This window comes from Argentina anserina, chromosome 7, assembly GCF_933775445.1.
Source record: "Argentina anserina chromosome 7, drPotAnse1.1, whole genome shotgun sequence".
In the NCBI taxonomy this organism is placed as follows: domain Eukaryota; kingdom Viridiplantae; phylum Streptophyta; class Magnoliopsida; order Rosales; family Rosaceae; genus Argentina; species Argentina anserina.
Window position 1 is genome coordinate 21,594,710 of NC_065878.1, and position 24,316 is coordinate 21,619,025.

The 24,316-nt window shown below is 40.3% G+C and overlaps 3 protein-coding genes across 3 annotated transcripts; 1 reads left to right on the plus strand and 2 right to left on the minus strand.

The window, feature by feature from the left end:
- Positions 1 to 1,606: 1,606 nt before the first annotated feature.
- Positions 1,607 to 2,325, plus strand: LOC126803204 (pectinesterase inhibitor 4-like). The gene has a single exon (XM_050530968.1). It carries the CDS (start codon positions 1,614 to 1,616, stop codon positions 2,187 to 2,189), a length of 576 nt encoding a protein of 191 aa, XP_050386925.1. The 5' UTR covers positions 1,607 to 1,613; the 3' UTR covers positions 2,190 to 2,325.
- A 4,533-nt stretch (positions 2,326 to 6,858) lies between these two features.
- On the minus strand, positions 6,859 to 7,742 carry LOC126803203 (21 kDa protein-like). The gene has a single exon (XM_050530967.1). It carries the CDS (start codon positions 7,671 to 7,673, stop codon positions 7,092 to 7,094), a length of 582 nt encoding a protein of 193 aa, XP_050386924.1. The 5' UTR covers positions 7,674 to 7,742; the 3' UTR covers positions 6,859 to 7,091.
- A 1,907-nt stretch (positions 7,743 to 9,649) lies between these two features.
- Positions 9,650 to 10,237, minus strand: LOC126803805 (leucine-rich repeat protein 1-like). The gene has a single exon (XM_050531540.1). The coding sequence runs from the start codon at positions 10,235 to 10,237 to the stop codon at positions 9,650 to 9,652; it is 588 nt and encodes a 195-aa protein (XP_050387497.1).
- Between the last annotated feature and the right edge of the window lie 14,079 nt (positions 10,238 to 24,316).

The window sequence follows — 24,316 nt, forward strand, 5'->3', positions numbered from 1 at the left end:
GTTCTATAACCCCAGAACTGGGAGATCTATCTCAAAGAAAGAGATTTGAATCAACTTGACAAAATCCATTGCGCATGTATTATGTACAAGAACATGAACCCTTGCTTTCTTCCATGCATTACGGGCTCGAGCACTTGCACCTTGATCATTCAAATTAGATTCCTTAAGTCTTCCCCTCAATTTATAATGCAACATAATGTGAATCTGATTTATGCTTGCAACACTCTCCAACTCTAAATCCCCTTACGTGGCGAGAGTTGAAGGATAGACAAGGCTGTGATCGTAGTGATGTAAGCGTGGCGGAGCTGTAGCCCAGGAACACCGCCTCTCGTCGCGCTAGGCTACGGTGCATGCGGACAGGTGATAAGCCTCACCCTCACGCACGTTGATTATTTGACTTTTTAAGGGGTCGTAGGTCATCTTATGCCGTGGCCACATGTTATAGGCTGAGAGCATGACCGTTATCGTAGGCTCATGAACAATGCCGTATAACTTCCAACTGACGTAGTCACGTCCCACGCGCGCCGGCTAAAAGATATAGATCAGCCGGCATCATCAAAAATCCCTTAAGATACACGCTATTATCGGATTTCATGGTGATTTGCTTCCCATCAATATTCATTACCTCATTATTTATCTTACAATAAATTTCTGAATCACTGTAAGAACAATATGACATAAATTAATAATTAGAAAGTAAATAAAACACTATAGGTCGTTTACTCTTACACTTTCATAATTTAAAAAGAAGCACCATACCTTTCCAAAAAAAAAAAGAGAAGCACTATAAAGTAGATAAATAAAACTATAGTCATATACTCATATAAACAGATTCAAATTCAATGCACCTTTCATTATGTACATTGACTAATACGCTTGTGACATGTGGTATTTCACATCATTCAATGAACAATCTAAAAAGTTAATAATTAATTCTTTGTTTTAGATTCCTTTTTTACCCCATCCCTCTCTCTCCTCTCCATTCCTTTTTAAGGGTTTAAAGTTTAAACTCTTACACTTTCATAATTTAAGTTCCCTTAGCTGCTGAATTCAGAGTGTGTTTGGTGCCCTGCCTGTGTGTGCACACTGGCACAAATTCAATAGCTAACGGAACTTATTTGATAGTTGAGCTAACATCCAAGTAGTAAAAAAGTGATTGTTATTGTGCAAAACAGCATACACATGTCTTTCAAAGTTCATTTTCCCAATGAATTAAGCATAAAGTTGTGAGAATGGGATGGTTGTCCATTGTTGTTAAATAGGATAAAAGCCAATGAGAATGTTTTACGGTACCTAAGATCGAAGATGTACTCGCAAACATTAATTGTTCTTATTATTCTTAAAATCTCCAGATATTGATATTCTCTTTCGTTCATTTCAATATTAAAACTTAATAAGTCTATATATTTTATCACAAGCTAAGAGCTAGTTTCTTATTCTTAAAATGGTTGGGATCCAAAACCAACACTCCTTGTCAGCAAATGATCATTTACTTGCCACCTCATCCACTGCTTGCCTTTGATTAAAAACACAATATATTTGCTTCTCATACTCACCTATAAATTCCTAAATATTATTACGCACAATCTATCAATAATCCAACAACATCAAAAATGGGAGCTCCGACATTTCTCTTCGCTCTTCTCCTATTCATCCTCTTCATCAACACAACCACGGCGACTTCTTCTTCGAGCCAAACCTACAAAACCTACGTCAAAACAGCCTGCAACTCCACCACGTACCCTAAAATCTGCTACAAGTCTCTTTCCTCCTACGCCACATCCATCAAATCAAACCCTCAGAAACTCTGCAATTATGCTCTCTCCGTAACCCTAAAAGCAGCGAAAACCTCCGCGTCCACAGTGTCTAAGCTGTTGAAGAAGAAAGGACTAACGAAAGCAGAGGCTGGTGTGGTGAAGGCTTGCATAGAGACCGTCAAGGACTCCGTCGACGAGCTTAAACAGGCGCTGGCTGCCATGAGAGAGTTAGGAGGTGAGGATATCCAGTATCATCTGGATGACATAAAGACTTGGGTTAGTGCTTCGCTGACGGATGAGGATACCTGTACGGATGGATTCGATGAGCATAAGGTGAATACGGCGGTAAAGAACACCATTAACAAGAGCATTCTCACTGTTGCTAGATTGGCTAGCAATGCTTTGTCTCTCATCAACAGCCTCAGTTACTAGCGCTTGCAGCTGTTTACGTTCCCTTGTGTGTTTTCTTCATTTGACTGTTCTTTCTTCACATGTGTTTGCTGGTATATCGCATATGTTTATAGTCTTATATAGCCGTATTAGTTAGTTCTCGGTTGTGGTTGTTTAATTTCTTGTACATAACGAGCTCTCTCAAGTTTTTTTCTTGAAACAGAAAAAAAGTTTTCCATCGATTGTCATCATGCCATGCGAGCTATGTAGTGTACGAGTAAAAATCTCATTCACACGGTCAGCTACTGACCATGAAATTTATGTTCAACCACCATTAGATGTAAATCTAAAGGTTAAAAACAAAATAACTCAATTTTAAAAAGATTCTCCTCACCCTTGGATTTACATCCAATGGTAGTTGAGTATGAATTTCATAGTCAGCTACTGACCGTATGAACGGAACTAGTACAAGTAATGTCATCATCTATTATATAAGTTACCATCAATGACTAATACACTTTCAAAATGATTAGCCAATCTAGCGTTAGAGCACATTGTTAGTCATGGTGGCCAGTCCGGTAGGAGGATTAGTTATATGAATACTAGTTTATCACTATATATGAGAATGTACTTCTAACTCTTGATGTAATTGCAACATATATATTGTTGCACAGTTAGACACGATCACATGCATGATTAAAAGTTAAAACTATGGAGATTTTGTTATATCACTTCATTATGAAATTATTGCAAGAAATTAGAATTATATCACTTTTAAACTAAGTAGCACAAATACGGACACGAGGTGTCCGTATTCGACACAATACGATATAAGGACACGGCAAATTAATTAATTTTTGACACGGACATGTTGTGGACACGTTAATTAATTATTATTATTATATATATATATGAATACTAAAAAAATAAAACATAAGTGATATAGTTTCTTAATTAAAAAAATTTAAACAAATAGTTAAACCAATGACTAAAAATATTAATTTTTAAGGAAAATTTGACATTATAAAAAAAGATATTGATAAACTTTTTTAAAAAAAATTAATTTATATTCTATAGAACTATTTAAATTGTTATATATGTTAAATTGTGCATAACTATTAACAAAAACATTTCAGTAGAAAATGGTGAGGAGTTCCCCATATGCATTGACAACCCAAATTCGAATCACACCACGTGCATTTTTATCTGAATTTATTGTCTTCGCGTATTCAATTTGAAGAATACGCATGTCCATTTAAGATACGACGTGACCATGTGTATTAAACGCGTGTCTAGCCGTATCATGTCTTTATCCGTGTCGGACATGCGATACGTGAGTGAATGCACGTGTGTCCGTGCTACATAACTTTTAGATTTAGGCATTACACTTTCCGTTGATATTTTGGAATCTTTTTCCGGCCAATGCATCTGCTATGTCACGTGTACTGTGGAATACATATGGGAGTTGCCGGCAAAAGAGAAGGACCTCAACTTCTACGTGAACTATACATATCGTGCAATTATTTAAATGTAGTGATTCTTCCATGCATGCATCCAAATAGACATGCTTCACCCATAAAATTTTGCATTCGTTCAGGCATGGAAGGGGGAGATTATCCATGTATGTTTATGACTGGTGATGATTCTTAGGTCAAGTGACCTACATCGGTTTCTCTTGTCTAAATTATTGGCGAACATCTTACTACAGTCTCTTTATAATTTAATTAAGTATAGTAGTGTTTATTCACACATGTATGCAATCAAATCTATGATGATCGAGATACTTGTATGCAAAAGGATATGTAAGAGTTCCAAAATGAGAAAAGCAAAAAAATATATATATGAAAGGAGGAAAAGAGATGTTGAGATAAACTATTGTGGAAGAGAGGTTTCGGAATATATCCACGTTCACATCGAGATTATGTTACGTGAACTTACGTCCAGTAACATAATTCACACTTGTCAATTAGTAATCAACAAGTCAACATATTTTAAGCGTGTTCGAAGTGAGAATGGAACTATTATCGGCAACTACTGTTGCGGTGAATCATTATAGAAAATTCTAATATACATCAATGTATGTTATACATCTCACATCTGACGGTCGATATTATTTTGTGAGTGGGGTCAGAAAAATAATATCTGTTGTCAACCGTCGGATGTGAGATGTATAACATACATTGATGTATAATAAATTAACCCAATCATTATGACCCATTAAGGCATTAACATTGTTCTCACTGTCTTCTAAGATATCCTCTCTTGTTTTCTCTAAAAAAATGCATCAGATATATAACTAAACTATTAGCAAACGATCATGTTCCTCTGCAAGATCTAAACACTTAGTCCGTTAGCGAGCGATCATGTGCCGTCTCGTTTATTAGTTATATGCTATCGAAAATACAACTAGCTCTCTCTGTTTTTTGTTGTTTGCTATACAATGGTGTGTTAGGAATATGGATTAGTTCATGGTATAATACTTTAGGCCCGGCATCAATGTGCAAATGTATATATGTACAATTAGTTAACAAATTCGATATTTTTTTTAAAGATTGTATCCCTTACGTCAAGAGATTCATCTAAACACTACTAACACATTTTTTGTTGGACAATTGATCGAGGTAAATGAGGGACATTCAACACATAGTTGGACTAAATGGATGGTAGAATCCCATATAACATGGATTATAAAAGGAGGGATGAGGGGGCTCTAATCAACTGCGATAAAGGATCCGTTACTAATATGCTATGTAGCACGGACACGACACCAGAATCACGTATTGCGTGTCCGACACGGACACGCCGTTATACGCTCGGACACATAAATTGATATCCGGACACGGCTTGGATACGCGAATTGGGTTCGGTGTTCTTGACATCAAGATGCTGCTACCACACCGAAGCTTCTCTAAGTTGTCTACTGCATTCCAAGCTCACCTTAGAGTCTCCATTTGGCTACCAAATCATCCATAAGACAAGAATGGCTCGCCAGCCCTATGGTTTCATGCCCAAAATCGAAACAGAGAAGGAAGACAAGGAAGATTAGGACTCGATTTGAAAGAATTAAAAGAAATTGAATTGGAAAAGGAGGAAACGACTGGGTTTACCAAATAGAGACCAAGGAGCTCGCTGGAGCTGGAGAATTCACCAGAGATTCCAAGCTTTTCCATCGGCCTCTAATCCCAGGTTGTGGAATTTGAGCTCTGATGGCTATTTTGAGACCATAGTTTTGAAGTGAATGAAGAGGTGATTCTGATGACAGTGATGCATGCTCGAGTCTCGCCGGATCGACGACGGCGCTGCACGGTGAAAGATAAGGTGTAGTGCGGTGCTCGGTGGAGAAGAAGAAGAAATATGTGAGTTGTCGAGCAGAGAAGAAAATGAAGGGATGTGAACTAATGGATTTTTAGTACAAGAAGTGCGCTAAAGAAATGAGCTCAGATTTTGGGTGAAGGAAAAGAATGGGTTGGAATTTCTCAAACCTTGACCCAATAGGCCAAAATCTTCTATTTTAAAGTTTTATTCGACGAGAGAGATTTAATATTGTCGGTGGTTCCAATTAAGTCGTGTGACACAAATTTAAGTAACATCTTTTTAAAACACAAGGGTGTTAGAAAGTGTCATCCAATGGTATTTTCTATATAATATATGTATAAATTTATATTTAAAATAATATTTAATTGACGTGTCTACTATATATCCGTGTCCAAAATTTTTTAATATGTCATGTCAACGTATCGAATTGTGTTCAATACAAACTCGTGTCCATGGTGCTACTTAGCTTATATGTTTTACTCGTAGGCATAACTTGGCAATTGGCATGCAGATGCTGTTAGGGGTGGTATCTAGAGACAAAAATAATTTGACCTCAATGTAACGCAAGTCAAAGACTTGAAAATGCCTCTTCACACGTAGGAAGACTCCCCCTCTTATCTTCCTTTGTTCTATCAAGTTTCTTAGAGCGAATCACAACATCTCACTCTAATTAACTTAGTATTAAGCACATCAGCACAAATTTCACGAGACTCTATCTAACGATTTGATCAATTTACACCGTTTACAATTAAATTAAACTAGGTCGATGCTAGATATGATCAATGGAAATCTATCAAAAACATGGAAATCTAGACGACGAGTAAAGTTATCGATAATTTTGGAATGAAATTCCCTCCTTAAATTCGGCCTGACCATAATATATGGATGAAGACGTTAATATTCCCCCCCCCCAACCCACCCAAAAGAGGCCCCAAAGACGCGTTCTGAAAAACCTATCACGTTGATTTCTGCGACATATGCATGTGGAAGAAGATAATATCATTCATATTATAATAACCTATCACATTCACGTTGATTTCGGCATACAGTTGAGATGCACCAGCCCAATTAACCGGCTCCACTGACGTGACCACCGCTCACGGTGAGTCTCCACCCAACTCCTCTCTGATTCTCTGTCTCCTCCGCACAGTCCACCCTTTAACCCTTTCACACCCTCCAAATGTTTTTCTGATACTAAAATCATAGATTAGTAGTCAGATAAACAAAACAAATTGGTACTTGGCATCACCATCATCAAACATCAATTAATCTTTGTTATGTGCCAATCACTTCAAAAGTTCAATTGAGATTTTGTGCCTACGTGCAAATCTTTCATAAGCCAAATTAGTCCGTCAATCAAGGGATACTAAGGAAACAAAAAAGGCTTATAGACGTGTATATATATATATATATATGCATGAAGCAGATCCGCACACTTGCATAGTTTCCGAGTAACAGAATTAAGAGTATATTACCACACAACTAGAACTGGTCACATATATTCTACATCTCATATATATAAACACCGACTGAGGTATACATATACTGCGCCACTGCGGATCAAAACCATACACATATATAGTTCTAACTCACAAGAACAAAGTCAACTACGTACACGGTCTGCATATTTCAATACTGGGAAGCAAAGTGGTTGCAAAGAGCCAAAGCATTACTAGTAACCTTGGCAACATTAAGCACCTGAGCTCTGATGGAGGACTTGATCTTGCCATCCATGGCCTTGCTGGAGAACCCATCAAGACAAGTGTTGTCGTCAGTCAAGGCAGCGCTGACCCAAGTCTCGACATTGCTCATGTGCCATATGAAATCCTGGCCCTTGGATGACTTCCCCATCTTCTTAAGCTCGTCCACAGACTTGCTCAACCGGTCGACGCTATCACCCATTTCCTCAAGGCAGACGTCGATGGCTTGGTACTCCTTGTGGGTCAAGCCCTTGAACTTGGTTAGCTTGGTGACGAATGACTTGGCGTACTGGGCTCTGGTGAGGCTGACGGAGAGGGCGGTCTGGGCTAGCTGGCGAGGGTTTTGCTGGATCGCCGTGGAGAATGAAGAGAGGGACTGAACGCAGAGGTCTGGGTACGTGGTGGCGCTGCATGAAGTTTTGATGAAGTTGGAGGCAGTGGTGGTGTAGGCAGAGTTGGCAGTAACGGTGAAGAGAGCAAGAAGTAGAAAGAGGATAGAGGATCTAGCCATTATGAGACTGAGTTGAGTAGAGATGAGAGAGCAACTTCAGTAGAAATTAAGTTGAGGCTTGATGATGAGGACGAGAAGGGTGTGGTATATTTATAGAGGGAGATGAGAATGGTGGGCATCCGTACATTTGCAAACCGTGTACGAGTAGCTGTATCACCCAATTGGGTTCTTTCTCGCTTATTTTAATTTTATGTTCAAGTGTGGTTAGGTTAGATTAAGGCTGGTCAAATAATGGGTTAAGATCTAAAGATCTAAATTTTCCTTGATCGAAGAATATTAATTTACTATATGCTTGGAGTGTTAAATCATTGTGTGCCATTTTGGAAAAGGGCAAGCATAGGTGGGTGGTGCACCACCAAAGCTACAAGAGAAATGTGAACAAATAGCGAAATACGTATATAAAATTAAATGCAGTGAAATCTTTGTCAAGTTCATATGAAAATTTAGGCAGATCAGCAAATGACACTTTTAGTTTTAGTAAATTTCTTAATAATGCGGCCGACTTGACTTGAATATTTGTATGAAATTATGAATAAGCTGAATGGCAGGTGCCAATAAATTATTATATCAGTCATGTGGGATCGTCATACTAGAAGGCTCTGGAGGACATCAAGTTTCAAGAAGAAGTTAAAGACAGGTTGCGCTACACTAGCCTCCATACACAGATCGCGGATTGCGGAAATAGAGTATTAGATTACATTTGAGGATTTCTTTAAGAATAAGCTTCCAAAGTCACACTGTCTGTGACACAATGGTGGGCTAATGACTAATCTATAATCACTGCGCTTAGTGCTAACTTAACTAGAATTCTAGAAGACACATGTGAGCCTGTATGACTATGACCAATTGCAAATCTTTAGATGAATAATTTTCCCGATCCTAGCTACTCGTGATCTGGAAAAAAAAATCAGCAACCATCATTATTGGCATCATATCTAGTAGCCAATTTAACAAGCATATGTTGTCATTATTTCACTACTACTTACATATGTTTTCATTTTACGTTACTTTATCTCAAACCATATTTGTGCTACTTATCATTAACAAGCAATTTTGGAAAATCATATATCGAGAGGCTCAAGCTACTTACTACGTACGTTCAACTGCATAATCAAGACACGTTTTATTAACTGTCTTGGTTAAAAAAACTGCTATGTCGATGTATTTTTGTTATTTTGTCTGGGTCTTTTCTGTTTTGTTTTCCTTGTTGGAGTCATTACATTTGTGAAAACCGGTGAACTAGCTATGTTGTCTGATGTTCTCGTAAGATTGTTTTGAGTTAGAAAATTACTGTACTCTTCCTTTATGAATGAATGCTATTAAAAAAAATTACCTCTTCTCACCTCACACACTGGTAGCTCCGGAGAAAGTAATGTGAAGTGAAAGAAGAACAAGTGTAGATAAGGCACAAAATGGTGTAGACAAAGCTGATTAGCTGAAGCGATAAGCAACTATAAGATATTCAAGTGGGAAACAAACAACGAAACATTGTAACGTGGAACATATAATTAGAGCTTTAGAGGCGGAGGCCGTACAATGATATGTGAAAGGAACATGAGCTAAACCACCAAATGCTTTTGTATCATTGTCTTCCATTGATTAAGAAACCACCGGCCTAGCCTCTTCGCCAGTCCCCACTCCTTCTTTGCCGACATCCAGTTTTCTTGGGTTATCAAATATCAACAGAACATACATAACTAGGGTTTATTGCTGCTGCACAGATAACCCTTCACTTCTTAAAGGACCTACATAATACGAGCTAAACACTGAAAAATGGACATGCGAATAAGATGCATTATCAGAAAAGCTGGTATATGCATGATTGTGTAATTAGCTAGGGTTTTAGGGTTACATGAGTTATAGAACTATATACTATATATTAGAAGAGCCCAGTAATAAGGCATTTATTACATGGGAAATTCAAAAGAAGTAAAATTTCAGAGCTCTGCTAGCTACAGAGTCCATCCTTCAAGCTATTACATATACTGGCATTGAGGGTAATCGCCTCTAAATACTGGTGTGGGCCGAAAATCATAACATAGATCTCTGTTGTCGTTAAAAGCTGCAATTCGGAGATTCTTAAGGGTTCCAATTTCTGAAGGAATTTTCCCAGTTAATTGGTTGAAATCGAGACCGAGGGTCGTAAGCTTTTGCAAGTTACCCAATGATGGAGGAATGTTTCCTGATAATGCATTCCCTCTTATATTGAGAGTCGTGAGTTCCCTCAAGTTACCAAGCTCAAATGGAATTGTGCCTGAGAATTCATTATAATCAAGAATCATCTGCTCGAGAGCTGAAAGCGATCCAAGTTCAGGTATCAGATTTCCAGAAAGTTGACTGGGACTTAACGTCATTCTAATTACCCTATTCTCGTCATTGCAGGTGATGTGATCCCAATTGCATGGGTTGGGTTGGCTGTCATCCCAAGTCATGAGCACGTTTAGCGGATCAGTTAAGCTGTACTTAAACGCAATCAAAACTGCCGCATCTGAGAGAGGGTGCGCTCCAGGAATGAGACTTGTGCTTAGAGTTAGAGCCAGTAGTAGTGTCCAACATACGGCCATCGTTATTGACATAGTTTCGATGCTCTTAGCTAATTAAGGACTCTGAAATGCATAGAAACCAGTCATGAGCACGCACTTAATTTATATGTGTATGTTGCCATACGAAAATTCGCCTATCAAAATCATATATACACACATTTTTAAAGGCATTGTTGCTTTTGTAATTTTATTTCTTTTCTAGTGAGGTGTGTTACCCATTTACTTTTAAAATTTGAAAAATACTAACATCTAAGGAAATATGACATGGAAGTAGCTAAAAAATAAGGTGGCTTTGGAATATTAATAAGGAAAATACACTTCCATCGATAGGGTAGCCATATGCATGGTTGCCTCATGCTCAGTTGACTCTGACTTATTTCACAATCTCCCTTATATATAGTAGGCCTCAGCATTTCTGTCTCAGTCTTTTCAAGAATCCGAATTCTCATGCCTCATTCATGTTTGTAACAAACCCTCGAACACATTTTGCTTAAACACACTTACATATTATGTCTGCAACATCATCACAAACAAAAAACTGACCAGGAGACGGTGCCTCTCGATCATGTTCATCCCAACTTCTCCCTCAAAAATGGCCTTCCAATTGTTTCAAGATCATGCTTTCAGTCAGAATACAAAGAGGAGTAGCTCTTCGTCTGGTCTGGTGGCTACCAATATCCACATAAACAGAGGAAATACTATTCCTCTTTGTATTAGGTATTTGTCAATAAGTAGGATCCACGTTTGATTTTCCTGATAGAATTAGGGAACTATGCAGAAGCATCTCCATATAAAGCCAGCTACGCACCCACGCAAAACAAAAAATCAAAATACTACGCAGTACGCACTATTCTAATCGCTATTACGGTAAAGAGCACAGAGCGTGTCTGCTACTACGAGACCTTAGGCCTCGAACCCAACTGCTCAGAAGAACAAATTAAGGCTGCTCACAGAAAGCTAATCCTTACGTACCACTGGGACAAATGCAGATCATCCCAATGCGGACTGTCACAAGAAGAAGCCACCGCGACATTTTTAGAAATCCGACCGGCATACGAAACCCTAATTGATCCCGAACGACGAGAAACCTTCGACGCTTACCGCCAGACCTACGCTGTTCCTGAAGTTTTCAAGCCCGACCTCGAATTCCCTTTTGACAATGTTCACTTTGACGACTACTCTAGCTCCGTCTGCGGCTTTTATGAAAATATAACGGAAAATTCTAGTATACATCAATGTATGTTATACATCCCACATCCAACGGTCGATATTGTTTTGTGAGTGGGGTCAGAAAAATAATATCCGCTGTCAACTGTTGATAGGAGCACTTTGTGCGACGTTCTTAACATGTTTTTACCTCAATTTGTACTTTGCTTAGCCTTTATTATTGTACTATTGAGTCATTGAGTCGTAGTAAGAGTCTTGGGTGGTATTGTATGCATTTTTGTGCTTACATGAATTAAAAACACATAATTAGTCTAGAGTCCTAGTTTGACTAGGAATTCTTGTTAGGTTTCGAAACTAATTATTTCTTACTTATGATTTTATTTTCTTATTTTCAGATTGGATTAAAGAGATAATTAAAGAAAAAGAGATGGAGGCAAGTCATGTAACAATTAAATAGAAGATGATCATTAAAAGCATAAAACATGACATGATTTAGGGAATAAAACATGTCATGATTTAGGAAATAAAACATACCATGATTTAGGGAATACAACATGCCATGATTTAGGGAATAAAACATGTCATGATTTAAGAGATTAAAGCATGACATTATAATAGGAAGAAAGATGCAAGTTCAAACCAAGCCTACATTCCCTCTTTTCTCTATATATACATGGCTTCACCTCTCAAATAAGATCACTTCTCCTTTGCATACAAGAGCCAAACCTTTGCCAAAATACTACCTCAAACATCATTCACCAAAACAGCAAGCCATTATCTCTCATATACAAATTCCATCTCCACCGAAATCACCATTGAAGACACACCTCCAAGGTTCATACAACGTGTGATTCTCGCAACTCATCTCCACGGGTTTGGTCGTTTTTTATTTTTTACAATACTTTGTCTATGAAGATTGTAGCATGATGTTTGTGTGGAATTATTATTTTGTATTACGAATTGAAATTTTCAGATTATTTTATTGGATTTTTGGATCTTTGCCGAATTGATGGTTCCTATAATTAATGAGTTTGTATTTCTATTGTTGTGTTCTAATCATCTTTTAGATAATTTTCAGATATGTGCATATGAATTTAGTGCTTGGATGCAGTCTCTAAGATTGTGTTTGAGTGCTAGATTCATCAACCATATTGTAATAACCCCATTTTTCGGAACAATTTATTGGGTTGATTTAAATTTATAAAGTTTGTTAAATTCATTAAACGACATTTCGTTGCTTGCGACGTTGTAAATCGAAAACGGAAACTTTATCGGAACTTTGTTTTAGAAAAACGTTACGTTTTTGCGACGTGAGAATCAACTTTTACTCCGTCGCTCGTTTGTGAAAACTTCATTCACGAAAATTGTAGAGCTCATCGATACGAGTTCGTGGACGCATCACACATTCAAATCAGACGTCGGACGTGAAAGTTATTAACGTCGGAAGTTAGTTTCCGATTTTGAAAACGAGTATAAAAAGAAAATTTTGGAGATTAGGGTTTCCATTTTCAGAAACCCTTTCTCTCTCCTCACCCCGCCTCCCCCACCTCTCTCTCTCCCCGATCGCTCTCTCTCCCCGACCCTTACCTCCCACGCTGGCGATCTCCCTCCACTGGCCTCTGTGCTCGACACCGCCGGTGTTATTGAGACCGCACGGCCACGACGCATTGACCGATGGTGACGGCGACGCACCCCAAGCGGAGATCGAGAAGCGCCGACGGAGCTCGACCTTGGGTTCGCCAATTCCGACGTTGCCGGCATCGCAGGAGCTCGGAGCCACCATAAAGAGCTCTCCCTCCTCCTCCTCCTCGACGCGAATCGACCCACGGTGAGACTCAATTCGAGCGGCGACACGAGCGATCTCCTCCTCTCGAATCCGAGACCTTGCGACGGCGAGTGCAGCGGTCTTCGGTCGTTCTAGGGCGCCATATAGGTAAGGTTGCGTTCAATTCGATGATTGTGATGTTTGTGGATGATTTTTGAGATTGTTTGAGGAAGATTTGGGGAGGATCGGAGGAGGAGGTGGAGTGGTGGACACCGCCGCCTAGGCGGCGCGTGTGGGTGAGACATATGGCTAGAGACTGTACCCCACCCCCTCAGGATAGACAGGAACGTCAGCTGAGACAGTTACCAGCGGGCCAAGCTAGGGTGTTTGCAGTGGGACTGCGAGACACAAGAGTGGAAGATACCTTATCTATTTTTGACTACCTTGCTAGAGTATTGTTTGATACGGGAGCATCACGATTGAATAGTATGCATACGTACAGAAATACGTAAACAATATGTACTCGTACAGAAATACGTGATTGATATGTATTTTTACATTAATACATGAATAGTAAATATGTGAATAGTATTTTCGTAAAACTAGAAATTGTTGAGAAGTAAAATATTATTACTGTTTCGGCATTTAAGGTTTACGTAACGATTCTAAATTCATTTCTTATCTTTTCAAGATGATCGATAATTCAAGTAAAGGAATTACCTTCGGAATCGTGGAATTACGCTCGAGATTAGAAGGTGAGTAAAATCTCACATTTACGAATCTACCCTTGTGGAGATTTAAGATTATGCTGAATTTTAAAGGATGAAATATGACAAGTATATGATAGACTGCAATGTGTATTTGTATAAATGGTAAATATGTACATATATATAGTTTGCTATATTATTTACTGTCATGATTTCATTGCGAATAAGTTATTTTGGGGACGAGATTTATGTATTGAGTATGTTGATTCGATTTGTACAATATAATGCGATGATTATTGTATGTGGTTTAACATTGAGTTGGTTAAAACCTTTCTGTCTTCGGACGTGTTATTGTCTTTGGACGTGTTGTTGTCTTCGGACGTGTTTTTGTCTTCGGACGTGTTTATGTCTTCAGACCAGTCTTCGGACGTGTTGGCATGTCGGAACCTAGCCTTTGGCCGGGCGAAAGTTACAATACAGTTAGAGCTCTAGTTTGTCAGCCGGGGTACTGCATAAGAGGTAACAGATGGGTTATCGGCTTATGAGTACCCATATTATTTTTGATATTGGGTAACGGGAGGTTGTCCGATGTCGGCGGCGTACTACACGAGAGGTAACAGAGGTGTACCAGCACTCATGAGTACCCGTATTATAAATGCATTTAGGTAAACATAGGGGTTGACTAATTTCTCATGAGCATATACATTTTCGTTTTATTAGACAACCAGATGGGCCGTCTAATGACTCATGAGTGCATTTATGATTGATGTTTTGTGGAGTTTCGTATATATTGTTATGCGAGTTATATTGTTGTTTTACTCATACGAGCTGCAAAGCTTACCGGGTTTGTGTTTACCATCCCGGTGCACCTATTCGATGGTGTAGGAGATAATTCCGCAGGTGTGGATTAGCGGAAATTGACGAACCACTCTGAGGACTCGAAGTTGTTTATTTCCACCTTGTGGTGAGGATTTTGTGTGGATTTTTGTGAGGATTTTGTGAGGATTTATACATTTCCATTTGTTATAATGTCGAATTATAAATGATCTGATGTGACATTAAAATGATTTCGATTTATTGAGATTGTTTTAGAGGTTTTCATGACTTCGAAATTTGAGTTTCATACTCGAAACTTTGGGGTCGTGACAGTTGGTATCAGAGCCTAAGTGCGTATTTGGCGATTATCAATATCATCCAGGAGCGATGACCCGACTGCAGCGGGCCCCCATCACATGTTCTTTGTATTGATATGTCGCCGGGTACGCGAGACTGTAGGAGCCATGCCTTAAGGTTTGGTCCTCTAGGGAATATTGTGACGATACTTCGATGATTCACCTTCTTCTGAAATTTCATGATTAATATATGTTGGATCTATTTTGTCAGATTCGAGACTTCACATGTATTGACTAAGTGTTTAATTGTTTGAAGGTGATGAATTTGGAAAAGGGCCGTGGACAGGGCCGAGGACGGGCGAGAGGCCGAGGCCGAGGTGGGGCTGCAGGGCGAGTCCGCAATGTGGAGAACCTTTATGAGGAGGCTGCTCCACAGGAAGGACAAGTTGATCCTGCCGTTGTCGTTAGAGACGATGGTCGTGTGCTAAAGCTGATCAAGGACATCAGTGGTCTGTCAGTGCCGTCATTTCATGGAGGCCTGGATCATATGGTAGCTGACCATTGGATCGAGAGCATGGAAACTTACTTTGAGATAATAGAGTGCTCTGAGATAGAGAAGAGGAAAGATAGCTACATTCTTTCTGAAAGATGATGCACTAGATTGGTGGAAGAGTATGAGGCAGACGGTAGATGTGTCTACCTTCACCTGGGAGGTTTAACGGTTCTCTTCCGAGAGAAGTACTTTCCAGCTACAGTGTAGGAGAATTTAGAGATTGAGTTCCTTGAGCTAGTGTAAGGGGATATGACTGTCAGAGAGTATGATGCTCGTTTTTCACAATTGTACCGGTATGTCAGGCCAATGGGTGTAACCTCCTTAGCCCAGAAGTTTCTACGGGGGCTTAAACAAGAATACAAGACCATCATATCAGCGCTTTGTCTATCTACCAAGGAGTTGATGTGTGAGACTGCCATGAATTTGTGAACATGCAGATAAGACTCGCGGAGGAGATGTGAGAGATAGAGATATGAAAGGAAAAGGCAAGGCAATCAGTTCAGGCAGCAGTCCCTTAGGACCGAAGGGTGGATCTTGGAAGAGTTCAAGACCCTATTATCAGATTTTGGCGAAGGCAGCATCTCCATATGCTAGGACTGCACATGTTAGACCGATGGCATTAGTGAGGTGTTTCGTTTGCAACGAAATGGGGCACTACGCCACAACATGCCCGAAACCAAAGAGAGCAGGCTGTTACAGGTGCGGAAAAGTGGGACATATGGCTAGAGACTGTACCCGACCCCCTCAGGGTAGACATGAACGTCAGCTGAGACAGTTACCAGCGGGCCAAGCTAGGGTGTTTGCAGTGGGCCAGCGAGACACAAGAGTGGAAGATACCTTATCTATTTTTGACTACCTTGCTAGAGTATTGTTTGACACGGGAGCATCACATCTGCAAGGCTTGTCCTATTGTGATTGGAAGTAGAGAGTTCTCTGCTTCGTTGATAGTGATTCCGAACCACACCTATGATGTGATCCTAGGAATTGATTGGTTGAGGCCGCAGCACGCGGTGATTAATTGTTTTGACATGGTGGTGTACTTTCATAGACTTGGGGAACCAGTGATTCGTTATCGTTGCCTCAAGTCAGATAATGCCATGAGAACAAGAGTTCTGGCACATGTGGAATCGGTAGATCAGAAAGTAACCATTTCAAACCTTGTGGTAGTATCTGAGTATAGTGAGGTGTTCCAAGAGATACCAGGGTTACCTCCTCGAAGAGTTGTAGATTTCTGCATTGATGTGGTATCTGGTACGACACCTGTGTCAAAGGCGCCATATAGAATGGGACAAAGCGAACTTAAAGAGTTGAAGGTGCAGATCGATGAACTATTGGACCAAGGGTTCATTAGATCTAGTGTTTCACCTTGGGGAGCGCCGGTTATGTTCGTGAAAAAGAAAGATGGTTCTCTTCGGTTATGTGTAGACTACAGAGAACTGAACAATGTGACCATCAAGAATAGGTACCCCTTGCCTATGATTGATAATTTGTTCAATCAGCTTAAAGGAGCTACGGTGTTCTTTAAGATTGATTTGAGATCCTATTATCATCAACTCAGGGTGAAGGAAGAAGATATATTGAAGACAGCCTTCAGGACCCGGTATGGACACTATGAGTTTGTAGTCCTTTGGTCTAACAAATGCACCAGCTGTCTTTATGAGTTTAATGAACCAAGTCTTTAGCCCGTACTTGGATGAGTTTTTTATGGTGTTTGTGGATGACATCCTTATATACTCCAAGTCTCAAGAAGAACATATGGTGCATCTGAGAACGGTGTTGCAGACCTTAAAGGAAGCAAGATTGTACGCCAAACTCGAGAAGTGTGAGTTCTAGAAAGATGAGGTCAAGTTCCTTGGTCATGTCGTCTCAAAAGATGGAGTACTAGTAGACCCGTCAAAAGTGGAGGTAGTAAAGAGTTGGAGTCGTCCAAAGAACCCCACAGAGATTCGTAGTTTCCTGGGTTTGGCAGGTTACTATAGGAGGTTTATCGAAGGATTTCTAGTATTGCATCGTCATTGACCAAGTTGACCAAGAAAGATGCTCCGTTTTTGTGGACAGAAGCATGTGAGGAAGCATTCAACAAACTAAAGACCAGTTTGACCACAGCTCCAGTGTTGATGATTCCTTCGAGTGGGGGCGGTTATGTCATTTACAGTGATGCTTCGCTCCAAGGCTTGGGATGTGTGTTAATGCAGCATGGAGGAGTTGTTGTATATGGCTTTAGACAGTTAAAGATCCATGAGAAGAACTACCCCACTCACGATCAGCGATCTCTAGACAACTGCAGCGATCTCTAGCAGTTGTCTTTGCGTTAAAGATTTGGAGGCATTACTTGTATGGTGAGAAATTTCAACTATTTTCTGATCATAAGAGTTTGAAGTATCAATTCTCACAGAAGGAATTGAATATGAGGCGGAGGAGATAGATGGAACTCCTCAAGGATTACGACTTCACATTGGAGTATCACCCAGGGAAAGCAAATGTGGTGGCCGATGCCTTGAGCAGGAAACCGAGAGGTGTGATAGCTTCTCTTATGGTTCAAGAATGGTTTATGCTCGAAACTGCATCAGAGTTTGACTTGGTACCATCGGGAGGAGAACCAAAGGTATTTCTTGGTAGTGTTTCGGTACAACCTACATTAATCTCAAGGATCATACAGGGTCAAGCACAAGATAAATTCTCACAAGCTAAGTTGGCAGACCTTGTAGTAGATACACTTGATGAATGTCCTTCTGAGTGGAGATTTGGACCCGATGGAGGGTTGAGGTTTGGGGCAAGATTGTGTGTCCCAGATTGTGATGATCTCAAGGAGGAGGTCCAACGTACGGCACATCGATCTTGTTATACCGTTCATCCAGGGAACACCAAGATGTACAAGGACATATGCAGACAATTCTGGTGGAATGGGATGAAGAAAGATGTAGCGGAGTTTGTATCGAAGTGTCTTATGTGTCAGCAAGTAAAAGCAGAACATCAACGATCAGCTGGCATGTTGAAGCCATTGACCATTCCTCTTTGGAAGTGGGAGCAGATATCTATGGATTTTGTGACTGGACTGCCTAGATCCAAGAAGGGTCATGATGCTATATGGGTGATTGTCGATCTGGTGACCAAGTCGGCACATTTTCTTCAAGTGTCGATGAAGTACTCAGTGGACGTGCTAAGGAAACTATATGTGGATGAGATAATGAGACTTCATGGAGCTCCAGTTTCTATTATTTCTGATCGTAATGCATGTTTCACGTCGACGTTCTGGGGTGGTTTGCAGAAGGCTATGGATACTACCTTGGATATGAGTACTGCTTTTCATCCTCAGACTGATAGACATACATAAATGGTGAATCAGGTGATGGAAGATATGTTGAGAGTTTGTGTGCTGGATTTTAAAAGTAGCTGGGAGGATCATTTGAGATTGATTGAGTTTGCCTACAACAACAGTTACCATTCTAGCATCGGCATGACACCTTATGAGGCTCTTTATGGTAGACCATGTCGATCACCTATCTGTTAGGCCGAAGTAGGTGATGAAGCACTGATATGTCCAGAGACGGTTTAGGAAACCACAGAGAAAATCCTTAAAAGTTTCACCTATGAGGGGTGTAGTGAGACTTGACAAGAAAGGAAAGTTGGCTCCGAGGTATGTTGGACCCTTTGAGATTCTCGAGAAGGTAGGATAACTACCATATCGACTAACCTTGCCTACTAGCATGTCAGGCGTTCACAACGTCTTCCATATTTCCATGTTGAGGAAGTATGTACCAGATGAGTCGCATGTGATCGATCATAGCACCATTGAGGTGAAGGAAAATGCCACATTTGTTGTTGAGCCAGTTCGTATTCTGGATAGATCCACAAAGAAGCTTTGGAGGAAAGAAGTAGACATAGTCAAGGTATTGTGGAGCCATCATGATGAGGGTGATGCATCTTGGGAACTAGAGTCGGATATGAAGACAAGATATCCACAATTGTTTGTTGAGTGAAGAACTTGAATTTCAGGACGAAATTCCTTTAAGGGGGGTAGATTGTAATAACCCGATTTTTCGGAACAATTTATTGGGTTGATTTAAATTTATAAAGTTTGTGAAATTCATTAAACGACATTTCGTTGTTTGCGACGTTGTAAATTGAAAACGGAAACGTTATCGGAACTTTGTTTTAGAAAAACGTTACGTTTTCGTGACGTGAGAATCGACTTTTACTCCTTCACCTGTTTGTGAAAACTTCCTTCATGAAAATTGTAGAGCTCATCAATACGAGTTCGTGGATATGTCACGCGTTCGAATCAGACGTCAGACGTGAAAGTTATTAACATCGGTAGTTAGTTTCTGATTTTGGAAACGAGTATAAAAAGGAAGTTTTGGAGATTAGGGTTTCCATTTTCGGAAACCCTTTCTCTCCCCCTCACCCCCGCCTCCCTCACCTCTCTCTCTCCCCGATCCTCACCTCCTACGCCGGTGATCTCCCTCCACCGGCCTCCGTGCTCGACACCGCTGGTGTCATTGAGACCGCACGGCCACGACGCATCGACCGGTTGTGATGGCGACGCACCCCAAGCGGAGATCGAGAAGCGCCGACGGAGCTCGACCTCGGGTTCACCAATTCCGACGTTTCCGGCATCGCAGGAGCTCGGAGCCACCACAATGAGCTCTCACTCCTCCTCCTCGACGCGAATCGACCCACGGTGAGACTCATTTCGAGCGGCGACGCCAGCGATCTTCTTCTCTCGAATCCGAGACCTTGCGACGGCGAGTGCGGCGGTCTTTGGTCAGTCTAGGGGGCCATCTAGGTAAGGTTGCGTTAAATTCGATGATTGTGATGTTTGTGGATGATTTTTGGGATTGTTTGAGGAAGATTTGGAGAGGATCGGAGGAGGAGGTGGAGTGGTGAACACCGCCGCCTTAGGTGGCGCGTGTGAGTGCGTGAGGAAGTTTGGTGGCGGCCTTGGACCATGTAGGGGTGGAGGAGAAGGAAAGGAGTGATTTGGGGGTGGCGGTGGTGAGCCACGCGCCGGTTTTAGGAGAGGCGTGTGGGCCCCACGCGCTGCCACTAGCGCGTGAGTGCCACGTGCGGTAGCGTGTGAATAGTGTTTTCAAAACAGTAAATTTTTAAAATTTATTTTTACGTGCGGTAAAAGTAAAAGTGATTTACGTACAGTAAATGTAAATTTCTTTTACGTACAGTAATTGTAAATATAAATTACGTACAGTAAATATAAAAGTAATTTTGGAAGGGTAAATTAGTAATCTTTATTTACTGAGACAATATTTACGATTGAATAGTATGCATACATGCAGAAATACATAAACAGTATGTACTCGTACAAGAATACGTGATTGATATGTATTTGTATAGTAATACGTGAGTAGTAACTCCATGAACAATAATTTCGTAAAACCAGAAATTGCTGAGCTGTAAAATATTATTACTGTTTCGGCATTTAAGGTTTACGTAACAATTCTAAATTCATTTCTTATCTTTTCAAGGTGATCGATAATTCAAGTAAAGGAATTACCTTCGGAATCGTGGAATTACGCTCGAGATTATAAGGTGAGTAAAATCTCACATTTACGAATATACCCTTGCGGAGATTTGGGATTATGCTGAATTTTAAAGGATGAAATATGACAAGTATATGATATAGTGGAATGTGTATTTGTATAAATGGTAAATAGGTACATATATATAGTTTGCTATATTATATACTGTCATGATTTCGTTGCGAATAAGTTATTTTGGTGACGAGATTTATGTATTAAACATATTGATTCGATTTGTACAATATAATGCGATGATTATTGTATGTGGTTTACCATGGAGTTGGTTAAAACGTTTTTTTTCTTCGGACGTGTTTATGTCTTCGGATGTGTTATTGTCTTCGGACGTGTTTTTGTCTTCGGACGTGTTTATGTCTTCGGACCAGTCTTCGGATGTGTTGGCATGTCGGAACCTAGCCTTTGGCCGGGCGAAAGTTACGATACAGTTAGAGCTCTAGTTTGTCTGCCGGGGTACTGCATAAGAGGTAACATATGGGTTATCGTCTTATGAGTACCCATATTATTTTTGATATTGGGTAACGGGAGGTTGTCCAATGTCGGCGGCGTACTACATGAGGAGTAACAGAGGTGTATCAGCGCTCATGAGTACCCGTATTATAAATGCATTTGGGTAAACAAAGGGGTTGCCTAATTTCTCATGAGCATATACATTTTCATTTTATTAGACAACCAGATGGGCCGTCTAATGACTCATGAGTGCATTTATGATTGATGTTTTGTGGAGTTTCGTATATCTTGTTATACGAGTTATATTGTTGTTTTACTCATACGAGCTGCAAAGCTTACCGGGTTTGTGTTTACAATCCCGGTACACCTATTCGATGGTGTATGTGATAATTCCACAGGTGTGGATTAGCGAAAATTGACGGACCACTCTGAGGACTCGAAGTTGTTTATTTCCACCTTGTGATGAGGATTTTGTATTGATTTTTGTGAGGATTTTGTGAGGATTTATATATTTCCATTTGTTATAATGTCGAATTATAAATTTGGTTTGTAATAATCGGTTTGACTGAGTTGTATTTTAAACTCAGAAATGATCCGCTGTGACATTAAAATGATTTCGATTTATTGAGATTGTTTTAGAGTTTTTCATGACTTCGAAATTTGAGTTTCATACTCGAAATTTTGGGGTCATGACACATATTGACACAAATCGAATCATGCCCTTAGTAGGTTCAGTTTGTGTTGTTTAAAAGTGGTAAAAATTCTGGAAATTTGCTTGTGAAACCATGGTGGGTGACGCCACACATGAAACATGTCTCCAACAAAGATTTGGTGCTTAAATGTAATCTTGTTTGATTCATACTCTAAGTGTTATTGAATACGATTGCATGCAAATTTAGATTAGGCCCTAAGTCAATTTAAATGTTAATTGAAATCTTACATGATTAGATGATCCCCTAAGACTCTAATTGTATTGGTGTCTAAAAAGTATGTGATTAGTCAAATTCGAATGCATGATATGTTCGAATTTGTAATTATGTGGTGTAATGATAAATTTGGTTTAAGTTTGTTAAAGAGAGATCGATCATGTAAATAATAATTTAGGTTTTATTTTAGTAGTTAATAATCAATCTCAAACCCCCATTATTTGTTAACACTAAAAGTTTAGAGTTCCCTTTAATTCCCCGGAAAGAACGATCCCTGCTTATTCTATACTAACGATGATGTTTTACAGGGTTTATTATAGACGTTTTAATTAACACCTATCAACCGTTGGATGTGGGATATATAACATACATTGATGTATAGTAGATTAACCCAAATATGACATGGAAGTAGCTAAAAATAAGGTGGCTTTGGAATATAATAAGGAAAAAACACTTCCATCGATAGGGTAGCCATATGCATGGTTGCCTCATGCTCAGTTGACTCTGACATATTTCACAATCTCCCTTATATATAGTAGGCTCAGCAGTTCTGTCTCAGTCCTTTCAAGAATCCGAATTCTCATGCCTCATTCATTTTTGTAACATACCCTCGAACACATTTTGCTCAAACACACTTACACATTATGTTTGCAACATCATCACAAACAAAAAACTGACCAGGAGACGGTGCCTCTCGATCATGTTCATCCCAACTTCTCCCTCAAAAATGGCCTTCCAATTGTTTCAAGATCATGCTTTCAGTCAGTATACAAAGAGGAGTAACTCTGATAAGACCACTTCTGCACTCCTTGGATCAACCCAGAGTAATGACCCAATCCTATGTACATCCATTAGGCCCAATGTTAGTTTCAAGCTGTTATCCTTGGACTGATGCGTAGGTGGTCATGTACCACGAGTCGAGTTCTTGGCTCTGCCAAAGATGGAATTCATTTTATTTCTCTCTTAGTTTTAGTGTAGTCTATCATCTGGTATTAGAGATCTCCATACGAGGCCTCCAAATTTCCTCAAATTACCATACCCGCACTCCACCCCCACCAACTCCGCTGGTCACCACAACGCCGGCCACAACCACCCCCACTCCTCTTCTGCCCCCTTCTTCACCACCACTTCACCAAACCCTTCCCCCTCCGACCAACATGGCTACTGATTCTTCCCTCAATATGCTTCACTCTTCGGTTGAGATTCTTTAAACTCAACACGATGATTTACATGGCTCTGTTGACGCCATCAACTAAAGGCTCACTCACATGGCACAACAACAAACAACATTTCAGCAGCCACTGCTCAACAGGCTTGAACCGACGCCGCCGCCGCTTTCTGCAACCACATACCAACTCCATACCTCTCCTCTTACTTCCGCTATCCAAACTGAACATCCCAGCACACCCTTCACTCACAACACCATGGCCTTGTCCTTTCCTGCGTTTGGGTCTATGCCACCACTATCATCATGGGCTACTCGAACCATGGCTCCCGGCGCCGGGCCGAGCTATAGCCCCAACCTCACATACTCAACCCTATCGACTTACTCAAATATCCCACCCGCTACATCCCAACCAACAGCCTTTTCTCAACCATTTCACCAGCCTTTTCCCAATTATTTTCCCCCGCCTCTACACCAACAAGACCCCCCAATCTTTCGGCTACCAAAGGTTGAGCTGTCACGCTTTCAGGGCAATGACGTTGTCGGGTGGTTCGCTATGGCTGAGCGGTACCTCCGCCAGCAACGCATCTCGGTCCATGAGTGCATCTCCACAATCGCTTCTCACTTTGGCCCGGAAACCTCCCTCTGGATGAACGCGTTTGAGCACCGTCATCCAAACGCCACATGGGCAACATTCGAGCAT

Coding starts and splice junctions, on each gene's coding strand:
- LOC126803203 (XM_050530967.1), bottom strand. CDS start 7,673: ATGGCTAGATCCTCTATCCTCTTTCTACTTCTTGCTCTCTTCACCGTT.
- LOC126803805 (XM_050531540.1), bottom strand. CDS start 10,237: ATGGCCGTATGTTGGACACTACTACTGGCTCTAACTCTAAGCACAAGT.
- LOC126803204 (XM_050530968.1), top strand. CDS start 1,614: ATGGGAGCTCCGACATTTCTCTTCGCTCTTCTCCTATTCATCCTCTTC.